General features: G+C 51.7%; 2 protein-coding genes across 3 annotated transcripts; both read right to left on the minus strand.

Moving 5' to 3' along the window:
• Positions 1–737: 737 nt before the first annotated feature.
• Positions 738–4,836, minus strand: LOC310698991 (leucine-rich repeat-containing protein 26-like). The gene is made up of 2 exons (XM_083520581.1): positions 3,151–4,836; positions 738–2,074 (listed from the first exon to the last, which is right to left on the minus strand). The coding sequence occupies exons 1-2, from the start codon at positions 3,830–3,832 to the stop codon at positions 1,803–1,805; spliced, it is 954 nt and encodes a 317-aa protein (XP_083376707.1). The 5' UTR covers positions 3,833–4,836; the 3' UTR covers positions 738–1,802.
• A 147-nt stretch (positions 4,837–4,983) lies between these two features.
• On the minus strand, positions 4,984–15,405 carry LOC310698990 (C-type mannose receptor 2-like). 2 transcript variants are annotated; one of them, XM_083520580.1, is made up of 12 exons: positions 15,337–15,405; positions 14,215–14,358; positions 12,825–12,991; positions 12,226–12,338; positions 11,700–11,818; positions 11,356–11,516; positions 10,909–11,021; positions 10,028–10,152; positions 9,391–9,606; positions 8,251–8,355; positions 6,431–6,520; positions 4,984–5,222 (listed from the first exon to the last, which is right to left on the minus strand). In XM_083520580.1, exons 1-12 carry the CDS (start codon positions 15,386–15,388, stop codon positions 5,071–5,073), a joined length of 1,557 nt encoding a protein of 518 aa, XP_083376706.1. In that variant the 5' UTR covers positions 15,389–15,405; the 3' UTR covers positions 4,984–5,070. The 2 variants fall into 2 exon arrangements, with proteins under 2 accessions (XP_083376706.1, XP_083376705.1); XM_083520579.1 differs by having other exon boundaries at positions 4,992–5,222; positions 9,391–9,609.
• Between the last annotated feature and the right edge of the window lie 10 nt (positions 15,406–15,415).

Genomic DNA, 15,415 nt, shown 5'->3' on the forward strand with positions numbered 1-15,415 from the left:
AGTAGAATTCTAGGCAACTGTGCAGCAGACAGGTGGGAATGTGTGCGGAAGAGTAAGATTCCATCTCTGGTTACCCATTTGGGGGAGCAGCCTTGCATGGGCCCAGCTGCAGGCTGAAAGGGGTCAGCAGCTTTCCAACCTCCAGAATGAAAAGGCAGTCATTTTGAAGTCACCATGGGAGGCATCCAGTAGCCACCTCTGTCTCTACCACCAGACTAGGCATAGCATCAACCCACATCCCCATCTAAGGAGCTGAATTGGCACCACATACATGCCTGCCACATCCATCCTCTCCCCTCAATGTTTGTTCGGACCCTAAAGCTCTCCTAAGTGCAACAGAAACATGTGCAGAGGTGTGTGCTGGCTCAGGCTGTATCCTTCCCGTCCTGAGAAGCCAGCCCACCCAACCAGCCATCTCCGAGTCACAGATTTGGGTGTGCGACAGGATTGGTTGCTGGTCTCTGTGTTCGAACCCTACCTTTTGCTGCAGGCTTGCAGTTATTGGGCGAGTCACTTCCTCAGGGGCTTATGTGGCATCATCTCAGAACACTTGCTGTGCCACGCAAAGAGGACAAGTGCCAAGGAAGTTTCTTAAACTGAAGAGAATCAGGTCTCAGAGGAAGGAGTTGGCCCAGCAGCTGATAGCTTTATAGCATGGGTAGGCAAACTAAGGTCCAGGGGCTGGATCCGGCCCAATCGCCTTCTAAATCTGGCCTACGGATGGTCCAGGAATCAGTGTGCTTTTACATGAGTAGAATGTGTCCTTTTATTTAAAATGCATCTCTGGGTTATTTGTGGGGCATAGGAATTCGTGTGTTTTTTTCCCTTTCAAAATATAGTCCGGCCCCCCACAAGGTCTGAGGGACAGTGGACCGGCCCCCTGCTGAAAGTTTGCTGACCCCTGCTTTAGAGTGCTAACTGGAAGCTGATTGGCTCCCCCTAACCTCTGCTGTGCTAGCGGCTGCAAAACACACTCTAGCCAGTGATGGTGCTGACACGCAGCAGAGCAGAAGAAGGGTGCTCAGCACTGCCTCTGCCCACAGCTGCAGGTGTCAACACTGCTCCACCCAGTCGCATTTCTATTGGCAAGAACATGAAAAGAGCCCTGCAGGATCAGGCCAGTGGGGACCCATTTTGTCCAGAATCCTTTCTCACCTTGGAAAACCCACAAGCAGGACCTGAGCACACGGGCCTTCTCTCTTCTTGTGGTTTCCACCACCTGGTATTCAGAAGCATTTAGTGCCTCCCAACTGTGGAGGCAGAGCTTAGCCATCACGGCTCATAGCCACCAATAGCCATAAATTTGTCCTAACCCTCTTTGAAAGCCATCTAGGTTGGTGGTCATCACTGCCTCCCAATGGAAGCGAGTTCCACAGTTTAGCTCTGTGCTGCACGAAGAAAAACTGTCTTTTGTCTGTCCTGAATCTTCCCACATTCAGCTTCATTTCTCTGTGCTGGCTATAATTTCACAAACTTCTAGCATGTCACCTTTGACTCAAGGCCGGCTTGTGATCTTGGAACTGAGCTGGTGGGGGTCACTTCTTCCAGGGTCAAAGGGTGGGGTAGGAGGAAAGGTCCAGAAGCCACTTGCTGCCACTTGACTGCAAACCTGCCTCCTGCTTTCTAGCTGCACACCCACACTCTTACCCAAGGCTTTCTCACGTTCCCATCCAGGTAAACCCCTCAATACCACCAACAAACCAGGAGTAACAGTGACCCACATTGCAGGGCCACAGCGTAACTACACCATAGAGACTGAGGGGGAGCCATCAAAACAGTGGCAGTTTGGAGGTGCAGCTTGGCTAGCGAGGACCGCGCTCTGCACGCCTTGCCAGGGCTCCTGGCCGGATGGACGACACCTTGAGGATCTTTGCTTGGGCCACCACTAGCGAGCCGAAGAGGATGCAGATGCAGATGCTGGTTAAGAAGGTAGACGGGCCAATGAGCAGGAAGAAAGCATAATCTTTTACGTTCAGCCAGGGCTCCCGGCAGCGAGCAAAGGACTCGTTCCCAATGGCAGCGATGGGATGTTGGGTGAGCTGTGTGGGGCGTTTGCAAGAGACAGAGTCCACCTCTGGAAAAGGGAGAGACAGAGACTCAGGGCAAGGCTGTGGTTATTGCAGCAGTTGGGGATGTTGGACCAGAGGATTGCTAACCAACAAGCACAAACCGGTTTAAGCTCTTAAGCTGCCTGACAAAGGAATTAACGTGGATTGCTAGGAGGTTGCTTCTGCTAGGACCTTCTAGGGAGACCAAGGCACCTGCTGTGTTCTAAAGTTAGCCAGAAAAGAAATCAAAACAGCAGTTCCATGTGGTGCATAACTTCCATAAAAATCCATCAATATGTCTTCTACATGATTAATTGCCAAACCGGAGATAGTTGTGACCCCCCCCCCCGGGTGTCTGGCCGGGAAGGAATCTGATTTAGAAATAAAGATTGTATCCAATGTTAGTCTTACTCAGAGGAGACCCGCTGAAACTAATGTACATGGCTAACTTAGGTTCATTTGTTCCAATGGGTCTGCTTTGAACTTTGTTGGATACAACCCTAAATGAACAAACAGATGGTTAGTCATTTCTAAAGGAGCTGATGGTGCTATAATAAAAGCCAGTTGCGTCCAGCTGCCCTGCTTCACCCACCACACACCATGTATTCTTTTTGGCAAGCTGCTTGGGGAAACTGAATCCTCCCCCTAAAAAAATTTGTTATGGCTCCAATTTATTTATTTGTTTTGAGAAACTGTGTTCACAGACTTGTATTGCTGGAACTTTGAAGGGCAGTGGAGATAACTGGTAATAAACTGGTAATAAAAATTTCAACCACTTTGAGGTTTTCTACAGTCAAGCAGTTACACTTCAGGGATAGTGCATTAATCCAAAATTGTGTAGAGTCAAAACACGAGTGCTGGTGGAATTGTCAACATCATTTTTTCCCCCAGACACCCGTTTTTTAAAAAAAGATTTAAAATATTTTTTTGCCAAGCGTATAAAGCTAAATGTGCACAAGTTAAATGTGCCTAAGTTGTGGGTCTACTGTTTATAAATTTCCTGAAATAAAACAATAAAACAATAAATAAAGGTGATCGTTGTTGTTAAAGCCACCAGCTACAGGTGAGCTTTCCAACCCCTTCCCTGTTGAGTCCTGCTCACCTGGGACTTTCTCCACGTTGTCAGTGAGCCACTGGTAGAGGGGCTGGATGGCGCAGGTGCACCCCCAGGGGTTGTTGTGCAGCCTGAGGAAGTGCAAGGAAGGCAGGTTGCTGAAGAGGTCGGGCGAGAGTGAGACAAGCGCATTGCCCTGCAGAAACAGAATCTCGAGGTGGGGCAAGGACCTGAGCAGCTCTGGCTCCAGCGTCAAGAGCTTGTTGTTCCCCAGGTTCAGTATCCTCAGCCTCGGCACGGGGAGGAAAGTATTGGGTTGCAGGACAATCAGGTAGTTCCCACTCAGGTCCAGTTCCCGCAGCTCACTAAGGCCAGCCAGGGCCTGGGGGTGGATGACCCCGAGGATGTTGCTCCGAAGGCTCAGGTGGCGCAGGGCGCCGCCCTGGAGGACAAAGGTGCGGTTCTGGAGGGTAGCAATGCGGTTGTAGTCCAGCAGGACAGTGGTGGCATTGGCTGGAAGGTCCTCCGGCACCCAGCGCAGCTTGTGTTCCATGCAGTCGATTTCCCCAGAGGTACAGCTGCAAACATCTGGGCAGGCAGAGCAGCTGGGGGATGGGTGGAGGAGGAGGAGGAGGAGGAGGAGGGTGAAAGTGGCAAAGGTCTGAAGGCAACTGCAGCGGGTAAGGCTAGAGCCTGAGGGGAGGACCTGGCTTCTACCACACCAAGCCATGGAGCCTCCTCTTCATGCCCACCCTGACTCCTGGGCCAGGATTCACAGCTTGTGCCAAAAACCTCCCAACCCACCAGCCTTTCCCTACAAAAGGAGGGCAATTCTCGGGCTCCCCTTCTTAGCAACTGCCCTTGCTCCAGCAGAGTCCTTCTGCCCAGCTATTAACTTGGCTGCTCTTCTGGGTGCAGCTGATGATGGGTGGAGCTTTCACTCTTCCTTAGCAAATATTTTAACAGGGCAGCCTCGCCTGCCAAGGGGCAAAGCCACAGCTTCCTCCTTGGCCCAGCCTGTCTCCTCCAAAAGAGCCACACCAGGCTGCCGTGGGATAGCCAGCTCCCAGCTTTGCCTGGCATCACCCCTCAGCTCCTGCTCTCAGGCTGCCCTGGCACATCATGCCAGGCAAGTTAACTGGTTTACTTATTAGTGTGCTTCACCCTGCCCTTCCTCCAAGGAGCTGCTCAGAGCAGCATTTCAGGCTCGCAGCAAGAAGCCTGTAAGGTAAGGTCAGCCTTGAAACACAAGGCATAGTTATAGCTGAGGGGATTCACACCACAAGAGGTGGGTGACAGTCAGCTTGGATGGCTTCAGGAGAAGGACTAGGCAAATTTGAGGAGAAGCAGGAGGAATGATGCAACAACATGCTCACGAGGCTGGAACCAGGATTCCCAAGGGCCTTGCCTACGCTTGACTCCAGCTCCTGACAGAGAGGGACTTGGCTGTCTGCTGCAGGGGACAGGACGATGGAGGAAGTGGATGAAAACTCTGACAAAGCAGCTTTTGTTCCGCCATAAGGCGGGCCAGCTACTGGCCCATTTCCAGTTGCACAAGGGGTGCCCCATGGACTGCAGGTGCCAACAGCCATGGGGGGAGGGGGTGCTTCTGAATAGCCATTGCTGGAAGCCAAAGGAAAAGAGAGTTGCTCTTCCATGCAGGTCCTGTTGGTGGGTTTCCCATTGAGGCATGTGGCTGGCCAACCGGAGTGGAAAGGTGTCACAGCTCCCTCCCTCTACAAATGGGACACCCAAATTTGCCACTTTGCCCTGAGCCCCTGCTGCTGCCCATCCATCCATCCAGCCAAGCTCCCAATGGAAACAGCAACACTCGGGATGCAAGCCTCAAGAAGATAGGAGGGGATGAACCCCCCCAACCTTTTATTGACCCCTTCCCTCCTTCCTTCCTTCCTTCCTTCCTTCCTTCCTTCCTTCCTTCCTTCCTTCCTCCAGGATGCGGAAACAGCATCATGGGTATTTGGCATCATAGATGATTTTGGAGGAGTTTCCCCGGTCCCTTTCGTCTTCTGCGGTGAGATTGAGGGAGTGCAGCACTTTGTACTGGACCATGGTGATGAGGGCCAGCTCCTCAGGATCTAGGCCGCTCATCAGGGTCACGTCTGGGGGTAGAGGAAAAGAGAGCACACTGGGTGGCTGGTTCCATACCTGCCGACTTCTCCAAGCCCAGGCCAACCTGAAGAGGGAGGAGGGTCCTGTGCTGGACCCCTTCCTGCCAGCGCAAAGCTGTCACAGCTGAAGGAGCATTTCAGCTACACAAAGAGGGCTCCTTGCTGGGAGAGGCAGCATAGGGGAAGTACCATCTCTGCTGAAGACCTTCCTCTTCCAACAAGACTTCCAGTTTGAGACTTTTTCCAGTCTGCCTCTGCACTGGAAGGATTTTAAAATGTTTTGAAAGGTTTTTGGTAATGTTTTGTTACTCGCTGCCACCCTGGCCATCTTTGGGAGGAAAGGCAGGATATACATTTGTTAAACATAGAACTAAAGAGGAGGGACGTGGCAGGGGCAGGAGGTGGAGCTGCTGATACAAAGCACAATCCTAACTTTTAGGGCTGGTGCTCTGGAAAAAAAGGAAGCAGCCAGCAACCAGTCAGACGAAACTAGCAAGGAAGTATCCCATGAGCCCCATCAACAGGTAAGTGGCAAGGAGCTTTGCAGTTTAAGGAACTGGGCAGCCAGTGTGTGGATCTAGTGTCACTGGACTTGTGCTGTACTAGTGGCCACAAGACACAGCCTGGCCACCTGCCGTGTCCCCCACCCACCCAAATAAGAGGTACTGGCTTCCAGAGGCCCCATAGTGCTTTACCTTCTTCACATCACCAGGCTCAAATTCAACAACACTTAACATTGCATCCATTGGGATCCTACTGTAAACAACAGGCCATGGACCTCTGCTCAGCTTGCCAGCACAGCCAGTAAAGTGTACAAATACACAAATCAAATAAATGAAGAAGAATGAAGCCTGGTAAGGCCGGTTTTCAGTGGCTCAGGCAGGTTTAGCAAAATACCTCTCCATATGCAAAGAAGCCAAGGTCTGGCAAGCAGCTCTGCTTCAGTGGGGAGCTTGGGCTTTGCAATGTTTATTTTTCTTCTGTTTACCTTGCAGAAAGATTGAGGTCCTGCAAAGTGGCTTGTAAGGATATGCAGGACTATTTACGCCATGCCATGCCAAGGAATAACACACCAGGGATATTGTTTTAAGAAAGAAAGCTGTTATCCTTGGAAATCTAAGCCCAGAGACTGAGGACCCAGAGAATGCGGAGGGTTTGCCCATGTGCTCCCAACCCAACTCACGGGACTCTTTGCTTACCAGTACAGGCAGGCAGACAGAGAGAGCAATTGCTCCAGGTTGTCATTTGCTGGCAGTCCTCCACACACGTCTGCACTGGGACACCACAGACTGCAACAAGAAAGGCCCCTTAGTTATTTGTCTCAGGCAAAACCTCAGACTCACTGCCTCCTCTTCCTACTCAGCAGGATGTAACTATGCAAATGCCTATGCTACCACCAGTGTAAACTGGTTTAAGTCAACTTCTCCCCCCCCCCCCACACACACACTGCAAAACCCATACTCTGTGCAAAGGAAGAATGGCAGAACCAGGAAATGGTGGGGTCAGTACACATGGTAGGAGGACTGGACAGTGCCAGACTCTGGTGAAAACACCCTCCAAGGGCTAGGGAAGGGGCTGCCCCACAGCTCTGGAATGCCTCTCCTGCCCCCAAGCATCTCAGCCTGTGGCTTTCCACCATTGCTGAAGTAACAGAGCCAAGCCCCAGATGTACAGGGCTGAAGGCTGGGTCAGAAAGTTCCATTCTCAAGAAGATCTAAGGACTGGCTAGCATCACACACCAGGCGCAAGAGAGCCCACTGAAGTCATTCATTGTTAACCGAAGGAGCGAATTTGCTTCCTGAATAAGTTATCTAAGAAATGCAATTGCTGCTGCCTCAAAAATGCAAGTCTGTATTTCCACCCACCCCACTTAGACCTTCCTCTACCCCTGTTTCTCCATGACTCAGTGAAGACATATTGCCCCCCTCCCATTTTGCAGGGCCCAGCATAAGGTAAAGGTAAAGGTACCCCTGCCCGTACGGGCCAGTCTTGCCAGACTCTAGGGTTGTGCGCCCATCTCACTCAAGAGGCCGGGGGCCAGCGCTGTCCAGAGACACTTCCGGGTCACGTGGCCAGCGTGACAAGCTGCATCTGGCGAGCCAGCGCAGCACACGGAAACGCCGTTTACCTTCCCGCCAGTAAGCGGTCCCTATTTATCTACTTGCACCCGGGGGTGCTTTCGAACTGCTAGGTTGGCAGGCGCTGGGACCGAACGACGGGAGCGCACCCCGCCGCAGGGATTCGAACCGCCGACCTTTCGATCGGCAAGCCCTAGGCGCTGAGGCTTTTACCCACAGCGCCACCTGCGTCCCATTTTGCAGGGCCCAGCATAGCATCAGGCTAACCTTCTGATGGCACCGTTCTCAAGAGGAAAAGAAAGCAGACCAGGATAGAAAGGGGCCGGGGGGGGGGGGGGCGAGCAAACAATCCAGGAGAAGGGGGAAGAAATTTGTCACCTCCAGTGTGAGAGGGCAGATCATGTTTAACAGCACCATACTAACCATGTCTACTCAGAAATGAGTCCTGTTGAATTCAACGGAACGTATTCTCAGGTAAGCGGGGATTGGATTGCAGTTATGCCACGTCAAAAGGAAAGCATAGGAACCTGTTCCATCAGGAAAGTAAACAGACTTCTCTGTGCCCGCTGTCCCCACCCGCCTCTGCAACAAGCAGGTTTCTGTGACTGGGGTTGCCCCGGACAGCTGGCAGGAACAGGATGTCCTGCTGGAAGCAGCTACACACAGGTATGTATGACTAAGATGTGCGCTCTCTCTCTCTCTCTCTCTCTCTCTCTCTCACACACACACACACACACACACTGCTGCTAGGGTGAACCACATTCATCCAGGTTTGGTGCTCAGCAACTGAGCAGGTACTTGTGCACTCCTAAGTGGCCACAGCCTGCCAGCCATGCTATGTAACCCACTGGAATGTTGGCACAGGCCACAAAAAATGAGTTTCTTGAGCCACTGCTGCTCCCCAAGAGAGGCTCTGTGACAACAACTGCCAGCTCCCTCACCTTTCTCAGCGGTTGTCTGGAATTGGCCGCTGCAGTCGCAGGCAGGTCGTGGTGGGGGTGCCGAGGCCCTATGACAGGAGGGGCCGCTGAAGCCCTCTGCACAGACTGAAAGGAAACAGAGCAAATGAGTGCAGCAGGGCTCAGGCATGAGAGGGAAGGGCATGGTGGCCCCAGAAGCAGCTGACATCACACAGCTCTCTCCTCCAAGCAACCACGTTTCTGGGGCTTCGCGACATAACACACAGCATTAAAAGCCAGCAAGATGTTCTCATCAAACACCTGACTTGAGCAACTGTTGCTGTTGTTATTTCAACTTGGCTCTCAGGCAAGCCAATGAGGGCAGAGAAAGAAGGCCGAGATGGACAGTGGCTTCGCCTTTTAGGCTGGCCTACTGACTGCAGCTGGCTTGACACTTTCCTCCCATTGCTTTTCCGCTGTTCTTTCACATCAGCATGATGCACAGAAGTCCAGCAGATGAGGTTCTTCCTTTAATCAACAGGGAAAGCTACACCAGTTTCATGTCTTGCACATGGAAGCAGCTCTCGACAAAGGGCTGTCCATACCTGGGCTTAATGCAACCCATGCAGCTCTCCTGTTTGGATTTTCAAAGCATAAGGAATCTCTCGATTTAGGGAGGAGATGTTGGAGGAGAGCCCCCATGTGGATGAGGGGGGAATAAAGTAGGCGTGAGTGGTTCACGATCTGCATTAACCCCAGTTTGGACAGGCCCTAAGGCCTTTGCATTGCAGATCTGGATGACCTGTTGTATGTGCTCCTCACCAGAGCAGCCAGGATGCAAGCATGTTGTAGATCGCTGGGGGTAGCGCTCTGCCCCTGGGCAGGCAGTGCTGACTCCAAGGTAAATCATGGTTCAGAATTACACTTTGGTGATGCCTTTCTCTCACAAGGACATAAGAAGAGCCCTGCTGATCTGGGCAAGATCTAGTCCAGCATCCCTGCTGCTCACAGGGGCTTTAGAGATCCTTCTGAAAGCCCCCAAGGAGACCTCTTCTCCCTGGAGAGAAGTGCACTGCCACTACACCTGTAAGCTCCACTCCTCTGCAAGGAGGAACCATCACGTCCTTCAGGCAGAAGACACAAAGAGGGTTCTCTTCCCGTCCCTACATAAGACCCACTTACTGGTCCACCTGTAAAGCGTTGAATCTGGCTTGGCGACAATGCTGTCTGTGGAGCTTATCAGATAGAAGCCAGTCCCTGTTTGGAGGACGGCGGCACACACGCTGTGCTCCATCAGGCACTCCTGCTTCGCTTGCTCCAGGCTCTCAGCGGAGGGGTACAGCACGGACGGCTCTCCTGCCACGCCGTGGCCAGGTTGCTCATCAAACCATTCTGTGGCTGCTGGGAAGGGAAACATGGTGTGGCCAGCTTAGCCAATGCTCCACAATTAAAACCACCAACAGAGCCTGTTTACATGGCATGTTGTAAAATTATTTGTTTGCGGATGCATTCAAATACGGCTTTTCGTCCCCAAAACAACCCCCAAAAGTGACTCACATAAAAGCACAGTGAAAGAGCAGAGCAGAAGAAAAGACCATCATAACCAAGAAGTAAAAATAACAGCCAGACTCCAGGGTCTCAGGTAGTTTTCAAAAGGGGCATGTGCATGGGGGCAGGGGCCTGGTTTCAGCATTCAGAAAGAGCGATGGGGATTATGTGCTCCCTCCTCAGGGAAGGAGGGTTGGGTTGGTTGTAAGAAGCTTTGGGTTGCCCTGGGCAAAATAAAGCAGCTCACAAATTCAACAAATAAACAAATTACCTTCACTACATTTGCACAGGAAGGGCTTCTCCTCCTTGCAGCTGGCATCGCTGAGAAGCCCCGTTGATGAGTCAAACCACACACAGTCCTTCAGGCCCCCATCAGCCATATCATCCTTCAGGTACCTTTCCCCACACACAAAAGCAAAAGGAAGAGGCTTGTTTGTGTTCTTGGGGGGGGGGGTGTTACAAGAGCTCCCTCCAAAAGGAATTTTGCAAATGCTCTCAACTAGGATGCCAGCACTCCAGGGCATATAAATTCAATTCATCATCAGAGGTATTGCCACATCTCATATTTCCTGATTCAAAATGCAATGCTTTCCTCGAATATGAGATGAACACCATTACCCTCCCAACCGATTCTTCCATGGCTCAGATTCTCATCTGAGCTAGGGCAGTGTTCACTTCCTTCCCTCCTTCCCCTAAGCTCTCATCCAACAACAGTCCTTCAAACTATGTTCCTTCCAGCCCCATTGTTCATTGGTTGCTACACTGATGGTGGCAGCAGGCAGAGGGGAGGGAGAAAGAGAGAAAGAGAGACAGACAGACAGACAGACAGACTGAAGGGATGCAGGCTAGCTATACAGCACACCAGGTACAAGGAGGAATGGAAAATGCAGTTTTGCCAGCCACTGACGCTCTGGTGGATAAGGGAGGAGGCCCACGGGAGTTGGGTTGGGACTGGATCCCATCGCATGTGCCCAGTCATCGCAATGGATTAAGCTGAGCTATTTTCTATTACAAAATAATGACATTGTTGGGGGGATGTCTGAGCTGATCTACTTCAAGCTTGGTGGGGAATGACCTTCCCCAGCACCCTTCACCCACAGGGCTGCCATATCTAGGGGGAAAGGGCCCCGGAGGAGCCACCCGGGTGCTCACTGTGCCATCTGCTCATTGAGGGGCTCCTGTGTTGTCCACCGGAAGACGGATTCCTCCTTCAGGTCATTCAAGCCCGTCCAGAAGGAGCCTCCAAAGTTTGAGCGGACCCAGTCCTGGAACAAACATGGCAACCGCAACCTCAGGGTGGGTGGAAAGAAGGCAACCATCCCATGATGCCTCAGTTGACCTTTCACCTGCCTCCCTGCATGGAGAGGGGTGGGGGAGTTGGGCACCTACAGGGTGGCACAGGGTTCTCCAGAAAGGTCAATATCAAGGAAGGAGAGGGCTCCGGCTTCCCTAGGGCAAGCACCACTTGGCCCCTGGTTGCAGGCTGAGGGGAGGACCAGTGAGGGAGCCGTCTTCTGAAAACTGCAGCCCAACTCCATGGGCTGCATGCCATCAGAGGCCCTGTGCTTCTGGAGAGATGCTGGTACGGAAAAGCCATACCTTCTCTTGCGGAGAAGTCAGGTGCAGCAGTTCTGTATTCTTGAATCTCCGGCAGGCATGCAGGGCCTCTTGCCACCCGCTGGCCAAGGAGGGGTCCCAGAAGTAGCAGCTGCCATTCCAGTGGCTCCACCCAGGCTCTGTCGGACAGGAACTCCGGGGTGCTGAGGAGGAGGCAGGGGGATATTATCCAGAATGAGGCCCAAGCCGCTTTCCCTGATTATGACCATAGTCCATCATTCCCAAAGTCCATTCAGTGGAGCAGAGGCTCTCTGGCCAAGAGAGACAGGTGAGAGCATTGGGACCTGATGACATTGTCCCCTTCCAAAGTCCTGCCAAGCACTTACCCAGTGGCCCCTCGCACACCCATGGCTTGAGCTCGGAGCAGGAAGATGCAGCCACCTGCCCCTCTCCCTGCGGCCCAATCTCCAGGCAGCCCCCGGTAGCAAGCTGTGTGTCCGCCAACCTAGTGAGGGAAGCAAAAATGGGTCACTCCATGAGACAGACAGAGGTAGCTGCCTCAGGTGACCGAATCCAAGGGGCCCCTCCATGGGTGTGAATCCTACCACCACCACTGTCTCCACTGAAGCAGTAGCAGCTTCCAGGGTGATCTTGCAAGAACAGCACGCGATCTCACGGGATGCTCGCAAGACCTTGACAAAACCCAGAAGCCATAGCCACACACCCCAGTAATTGGGGACAGCATGGGTAGCACCTTCATGCTTTGCCTCAGGCAGCGAAACAGGACAGGCCACGCCGGCTGGAGGTCCCGGGTTCAATCCTTGGCCCAGCATAGAGGGAGTCTTTCCTGTCAATGCTGGTCTGGTTGCCCATGTCTGCTTGAAGGCAGCCACCTGCCCCCAAAACACTCACCAGGGAGAAGAGAGGTTGGCTGCTCGGCCCTCTGTCCATGTCCAAGTCCCGTCTCTATCGACATCATTCAGCCCCATCCAGCTGTTCTTCTGCACCATGGCTGCTATCCAGGCCTGGAGGGGGAGAACATTCAGCTCTCTGGCAGCAGCAATGTGCTTTATAGCTTCATATATTGAAACAAAATATTTGTAGGTATAAACACCTATAAAGAGTTAGAACAGCCTCCCAAAAGTGGGAAATGTTCTCCCGCCCAGTGATCTGAGGGTTGGTTGCCAGGAACATTGTCCTTCAGCCGTCAAATGCCTGGCAAACAGGAATGCTTGGAAATTTCCTCCTAAAAGTCAGTAGTGAGGAGGGCACTCCACAAAATGGGAGCCACCACTGAAAAGGCCCTGTAGTAACATCCCTGAATAGGCCTCACCTACTGATTTTACAGAGTCCAAGACGGTTGGCAATGGGGAAGGTGCATGGGCCCAAGTCATTTAGGGCTTCATATACTGGCCTTGAACTGGGCCACGCAAGCTTCCTGGCAGCTACCCCACAGTGAAGCATGGAGCGCCAGCCATGCCACCTGGGAGCATGACTAGCTCCCAACCTGCCTTTTCCTTGGCACTGCTGAGGGTCAGGAGGCCCACGTCTTTTCCATATGTCTGGCAGGCGGCTTTCGGCCACTGCCAGTTCTTGCTGCTGTGCTCCTCCACGTAATAGCAGTGACCATCCCAGAACCACCAGCCAGGAGCATGTGGACATCTCGAGCTCACCAAACCTGGAAAACAACCACAGGCAGAGCAGTAGTAGCTTCACAACGTGACCCTGACTCTAACCTGCCAGCCTGCCTGTTCTCTGTGAAGTTGTAGCGCTGCTGCCTCTTGACGATGCTGTTATTTCCAATGATGTATTGTTTTGTTTTTCTATGTTGACTTTCCCTTTTATCACAAAGCCACTTGGCTTATTTTATTAACAGAAAAGATGAGCGTAAATGATTAAGCTAAAGAAATGCGTCCAACAGTGGGAGTTCATGGAGCATAAAAAGGCCTGCCTTGTACTTATTTATTTCATTAAAAAAAGATACACTGCTTTTTTTAAAAAAAAAAAGCCACACACTTCAAAGTGGCTTACCCAAAAATAAAACAGTAACTTCAAGAAAATTAACAATAATACTTTTAAACATACAGAAGTTAAAGTACTAAAACAGACAGAAATTCACATCCACTTTCCAAACACCTGGCTAGGGTTGCCTAAACAAGGATGTTTTTAAGCAGGTGCTGAAAAGACTACAGTGAAGGCGCCTGCTTGATCTCAATAGGCAGTGAGTTCCAAAGTGTAGGTGCTTGGTGGAGTATGCGGAGATGGCTAAACTTCGATGGGAGGAGTAAGGAACCAGGAAGAAAGAAATTTAACTAAGACTGGGGGAAATTTACTGAGTATTTTTTTTTTAAATTGTAAACAACTTAAAACATTAGCAAGGTTAATGTAAAATGAGCAGTAAAGATAACTCAAGGAAATTATTAGAGAAAATAAATAATAAGGTATTGGTTTGGATATGCAGCAGTAAAGATAAAATGAAAGAAACCACAGATGAGAGGGGGAGGGGAGGTCAATTTGATGTTATTTTGGGTTTTGCTATAGAATTTGTATGTTTTGTTGTCAAACTGTACACACCCCCACACCGCTATAACAAAGTGTATCTGTGGCACCTGTAGCAATGCCAATTATGCCAAGTCGGTCGTGACTGGACCTAATGGTCAGGGGTCCCTTTACCTTTTAAGCAGTTGATAGGCACATGTAATCACACAATCTCGTAGGTAAACTGGTCCTAAGTTGCCATGGGCTTTATATGCAAATGGCAACACCTTGAACTCGGTGCAGGAGCAAATCAGCAACCAGGGCAGATCTCTGAGCGCAGGTGTCATATGCCAACAAGGCCTCACTCACTCATGCTGCAGCATTTTTATGTCACTCATATTCCACCCCGCCCCCCAAACTTACCATGAAGGCACGAGGGGGTGAAGCGACGGACACAGCGCAGGTGGCGCCCATCGCATTGGCCCGTCAGGGGGTTGTAGGTCGATGTGCTCAAGCACGGAGAGCAGCGCCGCCGGCACCCATCCCCACAGAAGCTGGGGGAGCAGGCTGCAAGGACAGAGAGTTGTCGGTTAAGGCAGTGAACTACCTGGAGACACCAGCCCCTCTGACTGGCCTCACGATACTCTGGATGTCTGCTGGAGGCCCTGCAGAAGTCACTGGAGGTGTCAGGGGTCAGATCCTGCAGCCTTGAAGCTCAGCCTTTGAACCTGGCGGCACAGGCACACACCAACACACAGGAGGAATGGCCAGCCTCAACAAGGAAGCCTCTCTCAGCACTGGACTAGGGAGGAAAGTCTCAGTACTGGCCAGTTGGGGTTAGGGCTGCCTTCGTGCCTTGTGTGATGTGTTTGGCCACCAGTTCTTTGGTCCTCTCCAGCAAATCTTAAGCTTTTATTGACACCAGAGTGGGATCTCTCTTTCAAGTCAGCCTCTGAAGACCATCAGAGAAGGGCTGCTTCTTTCTCCCCTCCCTGCCCCTTTCCCCTTGTGTGTGTGTGTCATGATTTTTAGATTGTAAGCCTGCAGGGACTGCCTTGTTTTAACTGGAAGCCTCTTGGGCTGAAATAAATAAGCAGTAAATAATAAAATTGCCTCCCAGTCCTCATTGGGGGCTCCCTGGAAGCATCTGACTGGTCACTCTTGGAAACAGGGCACAGGCAGAGTGGGAGACGTCTCCTGTCTTCTCATGCAGCTGAACCTTCAAACATTCCTCAGCCCAGGTAGGATGGGTCAAAGGGCAGTAAGCCAGGCATGAATTCATTCTGGGAGAGGCTCCTGAAATCCATTGACAAAGGGGCTTCTAATCCACACAAACTCAGACTGCCATACACTGGGTTGGCCTTTAACCTGCCACCACAAGACACATTTAAAGCACCTTGCTGGGCTGTGCAGTGTTCAGGGGCATCCCTGAAATGGAGGGAGGAAGGTGTTCCAGCCCCCAATCTACCAACCCACTACTATTCCCCCTTCCCAACCTCCTCCCTGTCCTCCTGCATCTCAAATGCAGCAGAAGCAGCCACTCACCTGCCTTCACGTAGAGGATGGCGTCCGAGCCAGGGCTGTCCACCAACACCATCCCTGCCACCAGGTAATAGGCCCCACT

Source organism: Podarcis liolepis, assembly GCF_965112155.1.
Source record: "Podarcis liolepis genome assembly, contig: HAP1_SCAFFOLD_149, whole genome shotgun sequence".
In the NCBI taxonomy this organism is placed as follows: domain Eukaryota; kingdom Metazoa; phylum Chordata; class Lepidosauria; order Squamata; family Lacertidae; genus Podarcis; species Podarcis liolepis.

Coding starts and splice junctions, on each gene's coding strand:
- LOC310698991 (XM_083520581.1), bottom strand. CDS start 3,832: ATGGCTTGGTGTGGTAGAAGCCAGGTCCTCCCCTCAGGCTCTAGCCTT. Junction 2,075..3,150: donor CAACGTGGAGAAAGTCCCAG/GTGAGCAGGACT, acceptor TCCCTTTTCCAG/AGGTGGACTCTGTCTCTTGC.
- LOC310698990 (XM_083520579.1), bottom strand. CDS start 15,388: ATGGTGTTGGTGGACAGCCCTGGCTCGGACGCCATCCTCTACGTGAAG. Junction 12,992..14,214: donor CACCCCCTCGTGCCTTCATG/GTAAGTTTGGGG, acceptor GTTGTTTTCCAG/GTTTGGTGAGCTCGAGATGT. Junction 9,610..10,027: donor CCTGTGCAAATGTAGTGAAG/GTAATTTGTTTA, acceptor TTCCCTTCCCAG/CAGCCACAGAATGGTTTGAT.